General features: G+C 35.1%; 5 protein-coding genes across 14 annotated transcripts; 2 read left to right on the top strand and 3 right to left on the bottom strand.

Annotated features, from left to right (window-relative positions):
• The first annotated feature begins 241 nt into the window (after positions 1 to 241).
• LOC112714443 (receptor-like protein 51) lies at positions 242 to 2342 on the top strand. The gene has a single exon (XM_025766042.3). The coding sequence runs from the start codon at positions 470 to 472 to the stop codon at positions 1766 to 1768; it is 1299 nt and encodes a 432-aa protein (XP_025621827.1). The 5' UTR covers positions 242 to 469; the 3' UTR covers positions 1769 to 2342.
• A 1548-nt stretch (positions 2343 to 3890) lies between these two features.
• Positions 3891 to 6988, bottom strand: LOC112714444 (small ribosomal subunit protein uS2). Its single transcript, XM_025766043.2, has 5 exons — positions 6631 to 6988; positions 5207 to 5469; positions 4875 to 5072; positions 4413 to 4638; positions 3891 to 4204 (listed from the first exon to the last, which is right to left on the bottom strand). The coding sequence occupies exons 1-5, from the start codon at positions 6785 to 6787 to the stop codon at positions 4122 to 4124; spliced, it is 927 nt and encodes a 308-aa protein (XP_025621828.1). The 5' UTR covers positions 6788 to 6988; the 3' UTR covers positions 3891 to 4121.
• On the bottom strand, positions 6819 to 11693 carry LOC112714445 (glycosyltransferase BC10). 3 transcript variants are annotated; one of them, XR_011867031.1, is made up of 6 exons: positions 10972 to 11693; positions 10733 to 10849; positions 9631 to 9731; positions 9360 to 9458; positions 9178 to 9259; positions 6819 to 6993 (listed from the first exon to the last, which is right to left on the bottom strand). XR_011867031.1 is itself a non-coding variant. In XM_025766045.3 (6 exons), exons 1-6 carry the CDS (start codon positions 11284 to 11286, stop codon positions 6988 to 6990), a joined length of 693 nt encoding a protein of 230 aa, XP_025621830.1. In that variant the 5' UTR covers positions 11287 to 11691; the 3' UTR covers positions 6819 to 6987. The 3 variants fall into 3 exon arrangements, 1 of the variants encoding a protein (XP_025621830.1); XM_025766045.3 differs by having other exon boundaries at positions 9387 to 9458; positions 10972 to 11691; XR_011867032.1 differs by having other exon boundaries at positions 6962 to 6993; positions 9178 to 9275; positions 10972 to 11691.
• Positions 11694 to 16729: 5036 nt separating this feature from the next.
• Positions 16730 to 18468, top strand: LOC112714447 (uncharacterized). Of its 7 annotated transcripts, none has more exons than XM_072205646.1 (3): positions 16730 to 17255; positions 17619 to 17915; positions 17993 to 18468. In XM_072205646.1, the coding sequence occupies exons 2-3, from the start codon at positions 17654 to 17656 to the stop codon at positions 18343 to 18345; spliced, it is 615 nt and encodes a 204-aa protein (XP_072061747.1). In that variant the 5' UTR covers positions 16730 to 17255; positions 17619 to 17653; the 3' UTR covers positions 18346 to 18468. The 7 variants fall into 7 exon arrangements, with proteins under 7 accessions (XP_072061747.1, XP_025621831.1, XP_072061746.1 ...); XM_025766046.2 differs by having other exon boundaries at positions 16760 to 17255; positions 17601 to 17915; positions 17990 to 18468; XM_072205645.1 differs by having other exon boundaries at positions 16937 to 17244; positions 17601 to 17915.
• A 115-nt stretch (positions 18469 to 18583) lies between these two features.
• On the bottom strand, positions 18584 to 19965 carry LOC112714448 (large ribosomal subunit protein uL5). 2 transcript variants are annotated; one of them, XM_025766050.3, is made up of 4 exons: positions 19848 to 19965; positions 19571 to 19721; positions 19281 to 19476; positions 18584 to 18943 (listed from the first exon to the last, which is right to left on the bottom strand). In XM_025766050.3, the coding sequence occupies exons 1-4, from the start codon at positions 19848 to 19850 to the stop codon at positions 18745 to 18747; spliced, it is 549 nt and encodes a 182-aa protein (XP_025621835.1). In that variant the 5' UTR covers positions 19851 to 19965; the 3' UTR covers positions 18584 to 18744. The 2 variants fall into 2 exon arrangements, with proteins under 2 accessions (XP_025621835.1, XP_025621834.1); XM_025766049.2 differs by lacking the exon at positions 19848 to 19965 and having other exon boundaries at positions 19571 to 19727.
• Between the last annotated feature and the right edge of the window lie 785 nt (positions 19966 to 20750).

The raw sequence follows: 20750 nt of genomic DNA on the forward strand, positions 1-20750 counted from the left end.
CATGTAATTTGTTACTTTCCTACACCATCCCAATTTTATTACCAGAAAATCAACCGATTAAAATAAGATGAAAATTCAGGCGCAGTCGATTTTATTGTAAAGTTGATAGTTAAAAATTGTTAAATAATTTGACTAAATTTTTATTCAACGATTTTCAAATCTCAGCTATCAACTTACTTAAAATAGACTGCACCTTGGTTTTCACCTATAATCAATGTGATGTGCAGTTGTTTCTTGTTTCTGTGAAAAATATATAAATCCAAAATGAAATCAAAGAACCAATACATACGCATCCCCAACTCTAATAATCTCATCTCTCTCTCTTGAGTTTTGAATCTAAGCTAAGCTAATCTAATATAATCTGAATCTGACTTATTGCCATCAGTTCCAACAACAACCAACGTTGTACTCATCACTACAAAACAGAACTCAAAGAAGCACATGTGTGGCTCTGACAACTGAGAACACCATGATGAGATCACCATCAGAATCAGCACCGCCACCAACACTTGCAGTTCTCTTCATTTTCATCTTCCTCTTCCCCACCATTGCGACTTGTCAATCAAAACCTCAACCCCCAACACCTTCACCAACCTCTTCCCCGCCATCATCGCCTTCAAGTTCATCAACTCTCGACCCAAAACAGCTGAGAGCACTCCAATCCCTCAACATCCCAACCTCAAAGGACCCATGTTCCAAATCCGCATTCCACGACGCCACAACCTGCGACAACTCAAAACCCTTCCGCCACCTCATCTCTCTCACACTCTCAAACTGCTCCTCCTACGTTGCACTCTCCTTCACCGCACTCCAATCACTCTCAACACTACAAACTCTCAACCTCCTCAACTGCCCCGTCACCCCCATTCGCTTCCCACCCGAACTCACCTCCTCCCTCCGCACCTTCACATGCATCAACAGCCTCCGCAAGGTCTCCGGCGTTTGGCTCTCTCAGCTTCAGAATCTCACTGATCTCGCCGTAACCAATGTCCAAGTCAAAGCTTCTGGACCTTACGTTATCCTTGCCCACATGGACAAGCTCAAAACTTTGACCATTTCAAACGCTAATCTCACTGGTTTTCTTCCTGGGCATCTTCATTCCGACCTTACCCATATAGATTTTTCTGGCAACAAGCTCAAAGGGACTATTCCCTCTTCGATTACCATGCTTTCTGGATTGGAAAGTTTGAATCTTTCCAATAATAATCTCAGTGGTGAGGTACCTGCTACCATTGGAGACTTGACATCTCTGACAACCTTGTCTCTGGCTTCAAACTCTTTCTCTGGCCAAATTCCAGGTTCAATATCTTCTGTTTCGGGTTTGATTCATTTGGATCTGAGCTCAAACCAATTCAATGGTACTATTCCAAAGTTCATTTCTCAGATGAAGAGTTTAAGGCACTTGAATCTTGCTAACAACAACCTTCGTGGTGTTCTGCCTTTCAATCAAAATTTCATTAAGAATTTGGATGTGTTCAACGTTGGTGGGAATAGCAACCTTTGCTATAACCATTCGGTTCTGTCCTCAAACTTGAAGCTTGGAATTTCACCTTGTGATAAGTATGGGATGCCGGCGTCTCCACCATCAAAGGATTCTTCTTATGCTGATGATAGCAGTGATTATAATGACAGTGATGGTAGCAGCAATCAAAAGAAAGGGCACCATAGTGGCCCTAACAAGTTTGTTCTTGGTGTGGCAATTGCACTTTCTTCCATTGTCTTTCTCATTGTTTTCATGATAATGTGCGCAAAATGCTGCTGCCGCTAAAGGGTTTTCTTTTCTTTTCATTTTTCCCTTTTTTTTTTCTTAAGATTATAGATTAGGAAAATTCATAATTTGGGGTGAGGGCTTGTTTAATTTATTTATTTATTATACAGTGTTACACTACATACTAGAGAGTAGATTCAAGAAGCAGGAACAGAAATGGAAAAAGGTATATTGACCAAAACAAAAATTATGGAAATGAAAAGGGAAAAGTTTGAAAAAAAAAAAAAGATTTTGTGGGGATATGGCTGTACTGTAGAAGTTGCCCAAGAGGAGAAAAAAAACGGAACAATTAGGAAAGGGATTATGATCAAATTGAAGTTCTATATTTGTTGCTTTTTTCAATAAATGCATGTGCAGCTGAATGATTTTACGTGGAATGCTAGGCTTGGTTGGACACTGTATATTTAGCTGTTTATGCTGTAAAAGATTGTAGGTGGTGCATGTGGCATCTTAATTCTTAAAGCTTTCTCTTTTACTTGTACAATATCAAGCATTTATTTTTCACATTTGTTATCTATATCAGCAGCTTCTGCTTAATTTCGTAATTGATGGTTTAATTTGTTTGGTCTTTGTATTATTATTGCAGTAGATTTGTACCTTTTTATTTGCTACATATTGTGTTTATTTGCATCCCAATTAGCTCAAGCAGAGTTTTCCGGAATCCCTCATATTATCATATGTTTGTGTACTTTTAAGATTAGTCTAGTGTAATTTAACCTTTTTATATACCTTGTATTTGAATTTGAGGCTATGATAGAATATAGTTTCAGTTGTCTCGAAATCTCTTCTATGGCTTTTGTTTGACATATCGCTGTTGTTCATTTTTGGAGCAAGATAGCTCTGGCAGTTGTGACATTGATTTCAGGTTGTGCAGCAATTGGGCAAAACAGTGATGCTATTATTTGTGGGCACACACAACTTGAGGAAAAACAACTTCTTTATCTAGACTTGCAGAAAGGGACAGCAGCCCCATGTTGATGATGGTTGGTGTACATGATTTGTTGAGTGGAGAATCATAATATCTGGCTTTGGTCCAATTTCATGTTCTGTGCTATATTGTCTTGGACGGTTGGATATGAGCTGTCTCTCCTACTTTCATTTAAATGAACTTGAACACCGATTCTTGTTCCAAATTAGATTGGAATTCTGATAAAATATTATTATTAGTCAAGCTTAATATCTTAAGGTTTCAAATAGTATAATGTAATAACTATCCAACACTGCAAGTTGCTTAACATAGTGATCAAGATAGATAGCAAAAGAATACAATGTGTATAGTGTGAACTTTATGCATGGGAGAGAGCATAAAGAATAATTTGATGAAATAGTGATGGAAAAGACACGGCCAAGATTTCCTAGTGACTGCTGTAGTTATAAATGCGGCTTTGTCAAATTAAGGTGCCTGATTTGCAAGGAAGGAGGAATAGTCGGTGGAGTGGATTGGTCACTGCACGTGATCTGCACGCAGCTTTGTTCGAACTTTGCACTTTCCTATGAAATAAGAATCCCTACCCTGCACCCCACATGCAACTACTTGGCTCCAAACCAAGTACCATAACAATTGGGGTTGGACCAGATCTATCTATTCCATGATTTGATTGTTGGGTCCATTTTTATTTTACTTTTGAACTAGTTTAGCCATGTAGAATGTTCTTATTTTGAAATAGCTTGTTAAAATGTGGCAGAGGTTCAAGTTCAACCTTCACCCTTTGCGTTCAAAATGGCTGTCTCTCCATTTACCAATTCAAAGATTATATGATCTAAGGGAGACACCGAGGGAATTCAAACAAGTAAGAAACTGAAGACAAGAGATCTAAATCATTCAAGGGTGAGAAAACAGAGTCACCTCATCATGAAGAGATAATGGATCTACTCAAAAGGATACGGATTTCAATATCAAAGGGTAAATCACAATACAAGGATAAGCCCTCAGCCGAATATGATCAAGATATTCTTGGTGAACCAAAGAAACAAGTGAAAGGTATTGCCTTGGTTATAATGGCAGATCTTCATATATTTTAAGAAAATACCTAAGTTTATTTTATTGTACTTTTGCATATATACTGAGGTTATCTATATTTTTCAATACTAATCAAATTGAAGAACAATCACCAAGAACAAATTTGCCATGCAAAAAGTAGCATGTCCTTGTCAATTAACTGCTCAAACTTCCATTACGAATCCTGTTAAATTGTTGAAACTAAACAAGCTTCCATCAACACGTCAACAAAATTTTAAAACTCAATACCAAGACTACAAAATACTAAATATGTATGTTTCCTAAAGAAATAATCCCGGAAGGAAAATTGCTCAGGAAGCAAAGAAAACATAAACAAAATTCCAAACTCGATGCCTATTCCCAGCCAGTGGGAGCAACACCTCCAGGTGCAGGAACGGATGCCTGTGGAGCTGGAACTGGCTCCCAATCACCTGCAGCTGCGGATACAAAAGAACTTGGGTCAAATAAATTGCCATCACAGTTTTTGACAGAACTATGTTAAGGCGCACAGATTTTCTTGCATATCGAGGGAGAATGATTCAACACAACAACCCAGAATTATTTGACTATAACATATTAGAAGCAAATACGACAATTATATTGCATCAAATTTAACAGATCCAGAGTGGAAATAATTATTCTTACCGGCGTCTGGGGCCCAGTTAGCAGGAGCAGCTGCAATGGGTTGCTGAGGAACCGGTTCAGTCCAGGATTGTTCAGCTGTAACAGCCCCCCATTCCCCATCAGCTGCGGGGAAGCCGGCAATGCCAGCAGCACCAAAATCTTGAATGGCATATTCTGGGGCAGCTGGTAATTCCTCCTCCTCTTGTTGCTTGGCCTCTTCAGGTTCTCTATAGAAGAATAAATCCACCTACACATGAAAAGTTGACAAATTTAGCTAAGGTTCAAAGGAAACCACATAATAAGACTACTATCTTTTGTTAAAATATGAAATTTTTTACACCTGTATGTACAGCAAGAAAGATTGTTCTAAATAAGTGCATACGAGATCAGACACTTACAATGCAGACATTGGGAAACACAATAAATCTAAAAGTGCTACAAAATAATAATTGTTCAATCCGTTAAGAGCAAAAATTAGTTTACCATCACGTCCCACTTAAGCCCCGGACGAATAGTACCCCTCATCTGCAGAACCATCCTTGCTAATAACCAAAACAGACAACCAATACTGTGCTTCCCCTTGTTATTGGCAGGAATGCCAACATCAACATAGCGCATTGGAGAATCGGTGTCACAGAAGGCAATGGTCGGAATATTTCCAAGAGCACCTTCCTTAATGGGCTGCACATATTTTTTTGAAAAAAAAAAATAGAAAAACAAACCCAAGATGAGATCAATTAATAACAGAATTTTAAACTCCCACAAAAAACATATTGACAGTTAATAGTGAAACAAGTGAATAACATAAGTGGCACCTGATGATCGGTCCTTGGATCAGTCAGAATGAGTAGACGAGGCTCGTTATAGGATGTTTGCATTTGATTAGTGAATGTTCCAGGAGTGTGTCTTCCAGCAATTGCATTCGCACCAGTGTATTGTGCAAACTTAAGGACAGCTCTCTGACCATATGGCCTAGCAGACTGAACAATGATGTCCTGCGGGTTCTCGATAGCAACAATAATCCTAGCAGCAAGTTGGAGCTTCTCCCATGTCTTGCCAAGGTTAATTATGTAAATACCTGGGAACAAGGAATACAAAAAATCAACCAAACATAAAAATGCTTTCATAAGCTCTATCATAAAATTATGATAATAAGCTGTTTTGAACACAAAGGTGGTCATACAAAATACACTTACTCGTATCAAAATCCTGATTAGAAATTAAATTGACTCTTTGAATATAGAAAACACGAAACAAATAAAGAAAAATTGACAAACCACTAGATTATAACAAATTTATAAAAAGTATATATCAAAAAAGGAACCCTAGATATAGGAAAAGATAAATGTAAAAAAATTGAATACAAAATTCACAAAAGAGCAAGGAATATATTACAAAAAACAACTACGCACATCTGTGTTGTTTGCATTAGATTTCAAGAACTGAACTACTCACTACAGTTTGAGTAAATATGAAAAAATCCATATCAGAATATACTATTGTGAGGTTTGTACATTAAGATGGGTTCAATACATGATTTAATAACAAAGCTATTAAGTATATATATATATATATATATATATGAAAACGAATGTCAAATACTACACTTATAATAAATATTTTAATTCCATCATCATACGTAACAGTGATATATATAATCAAAGATAGATATATAATGTATTCTTACGAAACAAAAATATAACTCTTGATTATTAATTCTATCCGTCCCATATCATTATGGACGGTGTAAGAGTAACATTCTTATTATTAATAATAGTATAAGAATTAAAAATGGCATTGGCTCCCAAAATTAGCATCAGCCATGCATGTCATGATCTGACGCTAGTAGCTGTGAAGTTGAAGGGTTAGGATGATATCAACATGGCATCACATATACCTAAAAAATTTATAATAAAAAATTGAATATAAATGAATCATTAAATATTTAATAAAATTATTATGTAATTTTAATAAAATTTGTATTAACAAATATTTTTTATTCTTTCAAATAAATTTTGAGTACTAAAAATTTATCATGCTCTTTTATTAACCTGGCTAATTAAGTTATCACGTTAAAGCATAAAAATTAGATAGAAATTCAGATGTAGTTATGAAATTGATAATTTAAGATATAACATTTTGCAAAATACCCTTCAAACTCGCCATAATCGACACACTCTTCAATAATATTCAGACTCAAAATCCAAAAGGAGAAACGAAAAAGATCACGAAGACTGACCATCATTTCGGCGTTTGAAGACGTAGCGTTCCATCTGGAAGTCGCAATTTTTGGTTCCGAGGTGGACCTCAGCAGCAAGCATCATCTGGATGTCCTGCTCCTTCTGTGACAGCTGGCGTGGCGCTGCGGCAGTTGTGGCGGCGGCGGAAGTGGCCATTGTTGCGGTGCAGATTTGCGCTCTTGAGATATTTGGAGACAATGGAAGCTCCAACTCGTAGCAGCCGCAGTATCAAACGAACCAGTTATTTGGAGTGAAGGGTATTTTAAAGGGATCCGTTTCTGTTTCTCTAAACCCTAGTTTTGTTGTGAAATGACACCAATGCCCTCTTCTTCCTCCTCGTAAGCATGTAGTGAAAACTAAATCTGTAATTGAACCAGCAGAATTAAAAATTTAACTGAAATTAAATTAAATTAAATTAAATTAAATATAATAAAATAATATATTTATATATAAAATATATAATTTTTTTAAAATATCTAATTTTTTATATTTTATTATTTTAAATTAGTTTACTATTAAAAAATTAAATTAGTTCAACTAATTAACTATTATTTAATTAGTTTTTTTTATTTTTAATTAATTCATTACTAATCAATTTTTATCTTGAATTGAACTTGTTTGATAAATAATTCCTAATTAATCTGATCGATCCAATTCTCAGAATAATAATACAACAAAATTTGCTAATACTTCAAATCTATGCCGTAAGAACAGATCAGAGCACCAATAGTATAACAATTATTTAATTAGTTTGTGCGTACAATAATAACAGATTAATGCATATTCATGCTATTTATTGTTTGAGAAAATGATAATTTTTTCCTTATGTCTAAATAAAACTATTTTCTCTTTTATTTATAAAATATATATTTACTTTTTTTTACACCAAAAACAAAACACATTTTTTAGTTTATTTAACTAAAGTATTTTTTAATAATTATTATAATTATATATATAAATTAATAATAATTGTTGGTTTATAATAATAATAACCATATAAAATAAATATTTTTAATAAAAAATTATGTAATTTTAATATTTTATCATTAATCATCAAATATGAAAAAAATATTCAGATTAAATATTTTGTAACATGTTAAAATATTTTATATTATGTGATAAAATATTAAAAAATAAAATTTATTACAATAATAATATTGAATAAACCAAATAATTATTTTATCACTACAACAACAAACAACAACAAAGCTTTAACACTTTAGGTTGGATCAACTATGTGCATTAGTTGATGTCATTAAAATCTATCATAAATCATGTCTATAATGAGATTATTTACACAGAAAAATTATATTATCATTAATTTATATATAATTATAATAATTATTAAAAGATAATTTGGTCAAATAGACTAAAGAGTATTTTTTTTTTTTTTACAAAGAGAATGGAGTGTATATTTTGTAAGTTAAAGGAAGAGAGTATTACTTAAACATCCTAAAGATGATGGAAGTATTAAAGAAGTATTAAATGTTAATTGTGAAATTTGTCAATAATAACAAGAGTTTTTGTAAGAACCCGATTTTTAGTAAACTGAATTTTAGGCAATTCAACGATTTATTTCGCAAAATCTATAACCATGGCTCATCATGAATCAGTGAGGCGATCCAAATTAAAAAAAAAAAGAAAATTAAAGAAAAATATTAATAAATAAGTAAAAAAATTCTACCTTTATAAAGGTAAATATTCTCTTGACCATGTAGAGACCTGTTTATACTTGGTTTTGGTCTGCTTTTTTTCACTAGAAATTTTTTGAGCTGAGATTTGCTTTTCATGATGATTTTGCTCAAGTTGAAAAAATAGCAGCATACCAAAAACCGTAAAATCAGTAATAATATAATTATCACCTTGGTAATTATCCTTTTAGGACTAATCTCAGCTACTCATTCTTGAGTTATTCTTTTAAGAATAAACCTCAGCCGTTCATTGTTTTACCACATGGTAAAACTTAATCCAAGACAGACCTCAGCCTAATACTCAGTGTACATCTCCTAGAGACACTGAATTCTCTTTCTTCTCTCTCAAGTAACACGGTCCCCTCTATCCCTAGAGTGGCCAAATTCTCTCTCTCTCTTTTATCTTTTTCGTAGTGTTTTTAACCCGAGCAACAAAAGCGTTGACCAAGCTTCTTAATTTTCACACCCCTTCCTTTTTCATTCTTTATCCCCTTGACCACTGGATTTTAGCACTTTTTACCACTATTAATACATGTTTTACTTCAGCCTTTATTTAAGAAGAAACACTAAGTTAAAGCTAGAAAATATAAATGAAGAGTAAATTGAAATGGACTAATATATCTCATCAATCCTTCAGCTATTCAGATTGATGCTCCCCCATCACCTACAAGAGATAGCTGATAGCTACACCTAGGTGGTAGGTTCTGACAGATTGCAGAACAAAACATTTTAATAAAAACATCTCAGCAACAAAAAGAAACATAATTACAGATGAAAATGCCACCAGATTTAGTCCTTCATGACTGGAAAGAACAACATCAAGATTAAACAAAATTCAAGGATAAGAGAAATCACCTGTGACCCTTTACGCCATTTTTCCCTTGGTATTTTAGGTGACATTTTTGGGTTGTAGCGGCCATCCTTCACATCAAGAAAGCTACAATATGAACAAACTAATTCATTGCACCTTTTGAACATTTCCATTTCACATGAACTTATTATAATTGAGCAGCCAAAAAAGATATAGTGCTAAGCACCTCAAGAACCAAAGCCTTCTTCTCTACCTGTCCACAAAGCTCCTTTGAGAAACCATGACATAATTATACACATACGAGAAGTTGTACAGAGGAACACAGCTGCACGTGGAAAACAGAAACTTAAGACACTTACTATGGCAAGTAAATTACCATGTCCCAACCTGCCTCTTCACTTCAAAAAGGATACAAGGCAAACAGGACAAAGAAGAAACATATAAAGATAAAAGTCCTAATGGAAACTTATGTTATTACAAGACTTGTAAATGCCAACCTGTCTGAGAGAAGAACAAATCTTTGATTTGCAGGGTCATCTAGTGCTGCCGCCAGTAACAACCTTTCAGCCTGAATCATACTTGATTCTCCCCATGAAACCTAAAATAACGAATTAAGCGAACTCTTAAAAAATTTGGACAAGACAACACATTGGTATACCAGACAACAGCTGACAATTTATATCTTTATCGGTTTTACAAAGGGCATTTGTGAAGAATACAAAAATGGAAGGATTTCTATAGGAAAGATAAAATCTGAGTTTCCAATGGCATTAAATACATAGAAGTTCACTTTCTCTATAAAATCATTTCCCTTTTGTATTAGCAAAACTCTATCTTTATACTAAATCATATCCGCAGAGATCGCATTAGGATAAAAACGTATATCCAGGTCCAATTAAAAAAAAAAAAACAATGAGTATGATCAGAGGATACTTATTTGATTCAGGTCAAATGCTTAGCTTCCTACCACCAGATTATTGCAAATTACAGAATTTAAGCTAGGAAATAATAAAAATATACATATGATTTTTTTACTATATCTTGCATAATTTGCTTTTGATGAAACCATGCCATGCATTATGTAATATGATTTTTAAAAAAATGAGAAAATAATGTTATAAGATGTGACTTACCAACACATATTGGTTGACAAGTTTAAATAACCCATTTGAAATATTTTCTTAAAAGGTAAATTACGTTATATACGATGCAAGTAAAAAAAACCCGTTGGAAAGAATTTTTCCTCAAGAGTCCATTTGGTGTCCCTTCAATTACGGGGTGACAAATTTAGCGGCTCCACCCACCAAGTCTAGCAGAAAGAAAGTATATTTTCAAGGGGCATGGAGACAACTTCACAGGTCGTATAACAAATTCATAACTCAATTTGTGAGCAGTTAAACAAAACAGACCTTAGAAGTTCCCCGGGAATTAACATTTTACTTCTTATTTTCTTTCCATTTTGTGCATCATAGGAAAGGGGTAATATATACATACACATCCACATCAAGCATCAACAACCCGAAAAGAAAGCAACTTTTATATTTGCAAACCACCAAATGGAAAAGCCAAAATAGGGAAAAGTGGAGAAGGATGGGGAACCTGAATGACATTGGAGATTTGTGTACCATAGAAGAAGCTGGACCTCGTAGTTGACTCATCCAACACAAACCCTGGCGCCGAATGAACGTAAATCGAGAACTTGGCAACGTTACCGTTCTGCACCAACCAAATCCATAAAAAAAACAAGAAGCTCAAACATATTTTTCTCATAATTTCCAATAACGATCAGTTTTAAAAAAATATTAGAAAAAAGAAAGAAAAAGAAGAGGGAAACGAACCTTGAAGAAGACATGCCAGAGGAAATCAAGGGGGATGTTTTGGCGAACGAGGAACAAGAAGGCGATCTTAGGGGGGCCGTGGAAGGTTCTAGAAACCGTTGATCGCGTTACCTTGAAGTGGTTGGAGCTATCAGCGTTGGAGAGGTAAGAGGAGTGAAGAGAAAATAGAGAGGCCAAAACGACGAGGCAGGAGAGTGAAACGCAGAGCAGGATGAGGAGCTTCCAGCTGAAGAATCTACTGCCGTTGGTGCTGGTGATGACGTGGCGCCTCTTGGGAGGCACGCCTCTCGCACTTGCAGTTGCCACCACCACCATCACCACCTAAAGCTAACAGAGCATTTGATTTGATTACCATGTAAATTGGAGAACGAAAACAAGCATGAATGATGATGATACCATAGCCATAGCTGCCTGCGTTGAAACGTCGGCAACGCCAACGTGGCCAGTGAAGCTTTTCAACGGAGGGCGCGGCACCGCCTCGCCAAAATACACGTGGACCCACATCATTCGTTCACTTAACCTAACCCCCCAAGATCCAATGTTCTTATTACTTATGGATTCATTAACTAAATCCAAATATATATAATTTCTTATTATAATGATTAATGAGACGATGGGGAAAATTTTGTTGTTATTTTTTTAAGGATATATGAGCTGTCTCTCCTACTTTCATTTAAATGAACTTGAACACCGATTCTTGTTTCAAATTAGATTGGAATTCTGATAAAATATTATTATTAGTCAAGCTTAATATCTTTAAGGTTTCAAATAGTATAATGTAAAAAATATCCAACAGTTGCAAAAATTGTTATTTTTCATTTATCTTGTTTGGCTCACATTGCAAGCTGCTTATGTGTTTGGCAAATGCGTTAGCAAAGGAAGAGATGTATTTGAGCTTTTTGAAAATTTTACTTTTATGTGGTAATTTTTTTTTCTTTTCAAATGCGAAAATTTCTGAACCCATGTTAAAAAGAAGTTAAAATTTGTAGTTTCTGCGCTTTACGTTCATGGTTGCTGATTACCTTTAAAAAATTAGGTGAAAAAATTTTTCTTTTTCACCAACCTTACTTTTCATTTTCTTCTATAAAAAGGATACCAATAATTATAAGTTTTACAGTAGTTCTCTGTAGTTCTTTCTACTTTTTCATAGTTTTTTCTTACATTTTTTTTATCGAAATCGTTCAAATTTATTTCAATCACTAGTAAATTGAATATTTTAATTTTTTTTATTATTTTTAGTACTTATTTTCATATTTTAATTTTTAGTGTTACGAATTTCTGATGTTATATTTTTATATGAGTTTTTTTTTTTTTAACTCCGCCTATGTTACACTTGCGGTACATAGCCGGTCCCAAGCCTGGATAAAGGAGGAGGGTTGTGTTAGGTCTTCGGCAACCAACGTAAAAATATAGCCGAACCCCCCATGACATGAATCAAAGACATTATTGCGCTAAAGCTAGGTCGTTACCCGGAAGTAACGCGCCGTATGGCTCGAGTACGGTGTCAAAGCAAGAGCCGCTGCATCGGTGCCCGGATGTAGTGTTAAATGAGCAAGGGTTCTCGCGTTTTCGTGAACGGACGAGGGTAAATAAGCTAGTTCACAAAGGAAAAGGTAAAGGTCGAAGCGACAAAAGGTTGAGATTTGGGACATGGAACATAGGCACTCTAACAGGAAAGTCCATGGAGGTGGTGGACACCATGACAAGGAGGAAGATTAACATTATGTGCCTACAAGAAACGAAATGGGTTGGTGCAAAGGCTGGGGAGTTGGATTCTTCTGGTTTCAAACTTTGGTATACAGGAAAGGTGAAGAATAGGAATGGAGTTGGAATAATTGTGGATAAGCAGTGGAAGAAGGACGTAGTTGATGTCAAGAGGGTGGGAGATCGGATCATCTCTATCAAACTTGTGGCGGAGGGAGGTGCTTTCCATGTGATTAGCGCATATGCACCGCAAGTGGGTTCGGACGAACAACACAAGATAAGGTTTTGGGAGGATCTAGAGAGTTTGGTTCAAGGCATATCTTTGGGAGATAAGATTTTCTTAGGAGGAGATTTAAATGGCCATGTTGGGAGAGAAGTGACTGGATATGGGAGTATTCACGGAGGCCATGGTTTCGGGGTGATCAATGCCGAGGGTAAAACTATTTTGGACTTTTCCTCAACTTTTGATCTTCTCATCGCAAATACATGTTTTAAAAAGAGAGACGAACATCTTATAACCTATAAGAGTGGCATGACAAGCTCTCAAATCGACTTCTTCTTGTTGAGGAGAGTCGACCGGAAATTTTGCATTAACTGTAAAATTATCCCGGGAGAGAGTTTGACAACACAACATAGGGTGCTCGTCATGGATTTTCGCGTTGAGCAAAAGTTGAGGAAAAGACATCATACGAAGAACCCAAGGACGAGGTGGTGGCGGATGAAAGGTGAGGAACAAAGAAGCTTCCTAAGACGGGTAGGAGAAGAGGCAAAGTGGGATGGGAATGGAAGCGCGGAAGAAATGTGGAGGGAGATGGCAGAAGTTATTAGAAGAACAGCAAAAGAAAGTTTTGGTGAATCTAAAGGAATAGGACCAAGAGACAAGGAGTCCTGGTGGTGGAATGCGAGTATACAAGAAAAGATAAAGATAAAAAGAGAATGCTTTAAAGAGTGGTCTTTATGCCGCAATGCAGATAACTGGGAAAAATATAAGGCGGCTAAGAAAGAGACAAAAGTGGCTGTAAGTGAAGCAAGAACAAGAGCATATGAGGGTCTCTACCAGTCTTTAGGCACGAAAGAAGGAGAAAAAGGTATATATAGAATTGTAAAGAGCCGGGAAAGAAGAACGAGAGATTTAGATCAGGTTAAGTGCATAAAGGATAAGGATGGAGAGGTGTTGGCTCAAGAGGAGAAGATTAATGAAAGGTGGAAGAGCTACTTCTACGAGTTATTTAATGAGGGACAGAAGACTATTCCGAGCCTTGGTCGATTATGCACAAGCGAAGAAGATCAAAACTTTGACTACTATCGAAGGATTCGAGACTTCGAGGTAAAAGAGGCTCTAAAGCAGATGAAAAATGGCAGGGCAGTAGGACCTGATAATATCCCGATTGAGGTTTGGAAGGGTCTTGAAGGAAAAGGCATCAACTGGTTAACCAAGCTTTTTAATGAGATTTTAAGGTCAAAGAAGATGCCTGATGAGTGGAGAAAGAGCACCTTGGTACCTATCTACAAGAATAAGGGGGATATACAAAGTTGCGGAAATTATAGAGGGATTAAGCTTATGAGTCATACTATGAAGTTATGGGAAAGGGTGATAGAACGGAGGTTGAGAAAAGAGACACAAGTAACAGAGAACCAATTTGGATTTATGCCAGGCAGATCTACCACTGAAGCGATATACCTATTAAGAAGGATGATGGAGAGGTATCGTAGTAATAAAAGGGATCTACACATGGTGTTTATTGATTTGGAAAAAGCGTATGATAGGGTACCAAGGGAGGTCTTATGGAAGGTTTTAGAAAAGAGGAGAGTAAGGATCGCATATATTCGGGCAATTAAAGACATGTATGATGGGGCCACAACTAGTGTGAAGACTCAAGGTGGTGTGACAGAAGAATTCCCTATTGGTATAGGATTACACCAGGGATCATCCTTAAGTCCATACCTTTTCACATTAGTCTTGGAAGTACTCACAGAGCACATCCAAGAGCCTGTGCCATGGTGCATGCTTTTTGCCGATGATATCGTCCTTATGGGAGAGTCAAGGGAAGACCTAAATAAGAAGTTGGAGTTATGGAGAGAAGCTCTAGAAGTGTATGGTCTGCGCATAAGCCGTAGCAAGACGGAATATATGGAATGTAAGTTCAGTCTGAGAAGGGAAAACTCCAATATAGAGGTGAAAATTGGAGAGAACACCCTACGAAAAGTTAAAAGTTTTAAGTATCTCGGGTGCATCATACAGGATAATGGAGAGATTGAACATGATGTAAATCATAGGATCCAAGCAGGTTGGTCAAAATGGCGGAGTGCATCTGGTTTTATATGCGACAAAAAAGTGCCTTTAAAACTTAAAGGTAAATTCTATCGCACCGCTATAAGACCGGCGATGCTGTATGGTACGGAGTGTTGGGCGGCTAAAGGGGAGCACGAACATAAGCTGAGTGTGGCAGAGATGAAGATGTTGAGATGGATGAGTGGTCATACGCGATTGGATAAAATAAGGAATGAAGATATAAGGGAGAGAGTTGGAGTAGCACCCATTGTGGAAAAGATGGTTGAATCGCGTCTCAGGTGGTTTGGACATGTGAGAAGAAGACCGATAGAACATCCAGTCAGGAGGGTGGATGAGATGGAAGATGGACAAAGGGCGAAAGGCAGAGGAAGACCTAAGAAGACCATCCATGAGGTGGTCAGACGAGATCTACATGTAAACGGTCTCACTGTAGACATGATACATGACAGAGCACAATGGCGTCGTTTGATTCATGTAGCCGACCCCACTTAGTGGGACAAGGCTTTGTTGTTGTATATTTTTATATGAGTTTTTTTATCATTTTCTATACTATTTTTTATGAATTTTTTTTACTTTTGTTTGACTTTGTTTATATGATTTTTATTTATTTTATTGTATTTCTTTTATTTATATGACAAATATTGTTGATTTTATTTATTTTTTGTAGTGTTATAATTTTTCAGGTATTTTATCAATTTTTATGATTTTTTAAATTATTTTTTGTTCATATGAATTTTTTTTATCTTTTACTATATTGTTTTTATGTTGTGTACGAAATTTTTTATTTTTTTATTTATTTTATTCATATGAATTTTATTTAGTTTTTATTGTATTTTTTTGTTCATATGATATATGTTGATGGTTTTATGAAATTTTTATTATTTTTTATTTGTATATTTTTTTCTATTCTTTGATGTACTCTATCTTTGTTTTATATTAATTTTTTTTATTTTTTATTTTGACTTTGTAAAATTTGTAATTGTAATTATTATATACTACGTTTATTATCAAAATTTTGTATAATATAAAATATGATCCTATAAAAAATGACAAAATAAATAAAAAATTAATTCTAAGTAACAATAGAACCATAAATAATAAAAATTTATAATCCAAAATAATACTAAATAAAGAGTATGGTAATATTAGAAAAATTATAGAATATTTTTTTGTTTAACATTAAAAAATTTATAGTACTCTCTTTCATATTTTTTATTGTATTTATTTATTTATATAATAAATATTTTTTATATTATTTTTGTTAGGTTCTGTTTTTGCATGTATATAAAAAAATAATTTAAATTGATGTCTCTTTTAGTAATTTTTTTATCTAAAAATGATTTTGAGTAGTATAATCCAAACAATATTTATTTTATTATAATCAATTTTAATACAAATATTACCAAACATAAATCACGTTAACCCAAACTTACTTTTTATCAAAATTAATTTTATGCAAACTCACATTTACAAAATAAATCCACACACACATAGTGATCAAGATATATAGCAAAAGAATACAATGTGTATAGTGTGATTTTTTGCATGGGAGAGAGAGAGCATAAAGAATAATTTGATGAAATAGTGATGGAAAAGACACAGCCAAGATTTTCCTAGTGACTGCTGTAGTGGTTATAAATGCGGTTTTGTCCAATTAAGGTCCCTGATTTGCAAAGAAGGAGGAATAGTCGGTGCCTCGGTGGAGTGGGTCCATTTTATTTTACTTTTGAAATAGTTTAGCCATGTAGAATGTTCTTATTTGGTCTCAAACTCTCAATGATGCATTCGCTTGTTATGAACAGATAATACCCTCTTGCAAGTTGCAAAGCCTGTATGAAGAAAGGTGTTGCGATTTTTAGCCATAGAGTCTGCGCGTGCTTGCACGCCTTACAGATCACAGAAAATTGTGGACCAGCTATTTTACCCGTGGGAAATAATAAATAAATAATAAATAAAAAAGTATAAAGTATAGAAAGAGTTTTAAGTGTACGAAAAATACTGATATTTCAGTTGTTTTAACCGTTGATCTAAATTATAAAAAATATTCATAATATATATTAATTGAAATCAACGGTTAAAACAATTAAAATACCGATGTTCCAGTACACTTGAAATTTTTCCTAAAGTATAACATATGTATGTTCATTTAAGAAATGGAGTGGGGGTGTGTGAACTGTGATTTAATATTAGTTGTGTTTGAGAATTGGTTTTGCTTCTCATTCCTATAGCGTTCTTGGCCTCTCTTTCTCCACGAGTTTCTCTTTGCGCAAGCACTGGTATTTAGCTGGTACTTCAACTTCCTTTCCTTGTTTTGTTCTGAGAGTGAGATATTAAAGATTTCTGAAAATCTTATTTGATTGCTTCTTTTCTTGACTTCATTTCATTCATTCACCTTTTCTGATTTCTTATGCTTTTAATATTAGTCCAACAAGTCATCAACCTCTTGGTAGCTTAACTTCACAACAAATTTTTGGGAAGAATAATTTCGTATAGCTTTCTGCTACATAATGAGCAAAATTTTCATCTTATCTGTTCTTCAATACATAACTTGATGCAATTTGGGGTAGTGATATGTTGATAATGTTCCCTGATATTGTGCGGACTAAGTTCTGAGGATAATACTATGATGCAGCTTGTTAAAATGTGGCAGAGGTTCAAGTTCAACCTTCACCCTTTGCGTTCAAAATGGCTGTCTCTCCATTTACCAATTCAAAAATTATAAGTTCTAAAGGAGACACCGAGGGAGTTCAAACAAGTAGGAAAACTGAAGACAAGAGATCTAAATCATTCAAGGCTGAGAAAACAGAGTCACCTCATCATGAAGAGATCATGGATCTACTCAAAAGGATACGGATTTCAATATCAAAGGGTAAATCACAATACAAGGATAAGCCCTCAGCTGAATTTGATCGAGATATTCTTGGTGAACCAAAGAAACAAGTGAAAGGTATTGTCTTGCTTATAATGGCAGATGCATGTTATGTTTTTTCATTTCTAATTCTCATTTGATTCTATTTACAGCAGGTAATATCTCAAACAAGTCAAAACAGAAGGATTTGTCGGAGAAAATATCCGCGTCAAGAAATGAGGAAGGAGCAGAGGGGAACCCACATGTATTAGGGTTTAAGTTGACTAGGCTACCTTCAAACTTTGCAAAGAAATCCCCTATTCTGTCTCTATCAACCCCAAGAAGCAACACTATTGGGCAAACTAACTATGGATCATCAAACATTTCGTTGGAAACAAAGGTTCAACCAGAGCAAGAAACCCTGGAGGAAATGAAACTTGCCCAGTTGAAAGAACTGGCCAAGTCAAGAGGAATAAAAGGTTACTCTAAGCTTAAGAAGAGCGAACTTATCAAAGTACTTGGATCCTAGACCTAATCCTAGTTTTCCTTGTGATGACTCTAACTACCATCAGATTGTACAAATGTATCGAACTACGGATTATATGAAACTCAGATTTCATAGAATTTATGCAAATCAACATGGTATGCTGAATCGCCAGAAATCATCGAACGGTTCAAACAGGCGTTAATAGACATAACAACAAACACATGCAATACCCAACATTAACAATATTAAGTTACGTCCCTTCAGGAAATGACACCCTAAATTAAATAAAAACAATACCGGCATTGTATTGAACTCAAAATGAAACAAATATCTTGCTTCATAAAACTGGGAAAAATCCCATCAAAACTTGAAGAAAACCAAATGAAATAGTTGCATGTTGCTGACTACCAGTCCAAAAAAAAAAAACTAAAATAGTGCTGTCTAGGATACAATTTGTTGGGACTTGTTAAGAATAACTCCTTCGTACTTAACTTGAAACCACTTCATTGCATCATCTTTGGTGACCCTGTGTTGAATTCCAACACGGGACTTTCGTCTCCTCCGCCTACCCACACGGTATCCAGCACGCTCTAAGACGACAAAGAAATCCATGCCGTAGATCCCAGTAGAAGGATCATACCTGAAGCAAAATAACACAACATTAGCATAACACACACAACTAAAAATTATTTTATTATCTTCCAACACCATGCCCAAAGAAAAACCACTCATGTAAGCAAATCCACTTAAACCAACATCAAATTTCTTTGAGTTGAACTTCAACATTTATACATGATTACATTTTTCATTGAGCACCACTAATGTATAATGAATGTAACATCGCACAACCACCATATTCATATATTAGTATAAATCAATTTATAACATGTGAATTTGCAAGGACTCTCCCTAATTAAACATTCCTATATAGCAATATACATAATATACATGATTTAAGGGAATAATGAGAAACTTACTTGATCCCGAGATCAATGTGCTCCTGGATTCCAAAACCAAAGCAGCCAGTATCGCTGAAATTCCTCCTAAGCAGCTCATACTCCTTGACCTTCAACCCACTCTCAAGGAGTTGCATGGCCTTGTCTCCCCTAACGGTGACGTAGCAAGCAATCTTTTCATTACGCCTTATTCCAAATGAACGCACAGTGTACCTAGCTGTTGTGAACCAAACCAAACCAAACCAAACCACGAATTATAGAAGATAAACAACAAAAAAGGGATTAGGTTTAGGGTTTAGGTGAAAGAGTACCCTTGGAGAAGACAGGGGTTTGGCCGCTGAGCTGTTCCAAGACCTTGGAAGCTCTGGTGAGACGATCGCCGCTCTCGCCGACGGAGATGTTGAGGACAAGCTTCTGCACTTTGATTTCCCTCATAGGGTTCGCAAGCTTCTTCTCCGATGCCTGCATCCATTAAAGTGTTCACACTCATTCCAAGTTGTAGAAGAACAAAAACAATTCAATATATAAACAAAATCTGAACGTAGATCTAAATCCGAAGAAAGATATGCATTTGAAGAAAGAACTAACCATGGCGCTTTGTGAGGAAGTGAAATGCAGCAGCGCGGCAGCAACAGGAATGTTCAGCCACTCTGCTTTCTAGGGTTTATGAACTAACTATCTCAGCTTTTTTTTTTGGTAATTATGCGGGCCCTAAAGGCCCAAAAGAAGACATTTTGTTTATTTCTCCTTTTTCGGTAACGGTCCATAAGCAGCCCATCAAAGTCATGGAGCCCAATAATGAAGATATAGTACGTCCAAAAATACTAAGCCCAATGTAGGCCTTAAGCATATAGTTTCTTTCCCTTTCTCCTTTGATAACAAAAAAAATATTTATGTTCTAACCAAGTTGGGTTGGTCTACTAATTAAGTTGGGTTGGTCTAGTGGTTAGCTCACTAGTCCGCTTAAGCAAGTGTCAGGGTTTGGAGCTCAGTACCGCGGCAGATTAGCCCTTAGCCTGCCAGGCTGGAGAATACCGTGGGAAACTAAAAAAAAAATATATTTATGTTCTGGGATAATTGATAAAAAAAAATTGTATTTGAATCGTTGACTTTACATAAAGTTCATTTAGAATTCAGCTGACTCTAGTTTTATAATAACCCTACTTCACTTTTTTTGGTACATTAAAATACCTGCTTTTGTGGGTGCAAATTCTCTTTCACATTTGTAATCTATCTTTTTCATTACTTTAATCAAATTAAAGTTTTATTAGACTATTATCATTTATGATGAAGAAAAAAAAATTGACCAGGCTTCGTTTATAGTTAGTTCATTTTTCATAAAGCAAACAATTTGGTGATAAAGTTTGGATACAATTGTAAGCTACACCAATGAAATAATCAAATTAAAATTTGGGTGGAGACCATTTTTATATGACGTTTTTTATTTAGCTACCCAAGAGACAAATATAAAATGTTTTTTAGAATAGTTTA

This window comes from Arachis hypogaea, chromosome 10 (genome assembly GCF_003086295.3).
Source record: "Arachis hypogaea cultivar Tifrunner chromosome 10, arahy.Tifrunner.gnm2.J5K5, whole genome shotgun sequence".
Classification (NCBI taxonomy): Eukaryota; Viridiplantae; Streptophyta; class Magnoliopsida; order Fabales; family Fabaceae; genus Arachis; species Arachis hypogaea.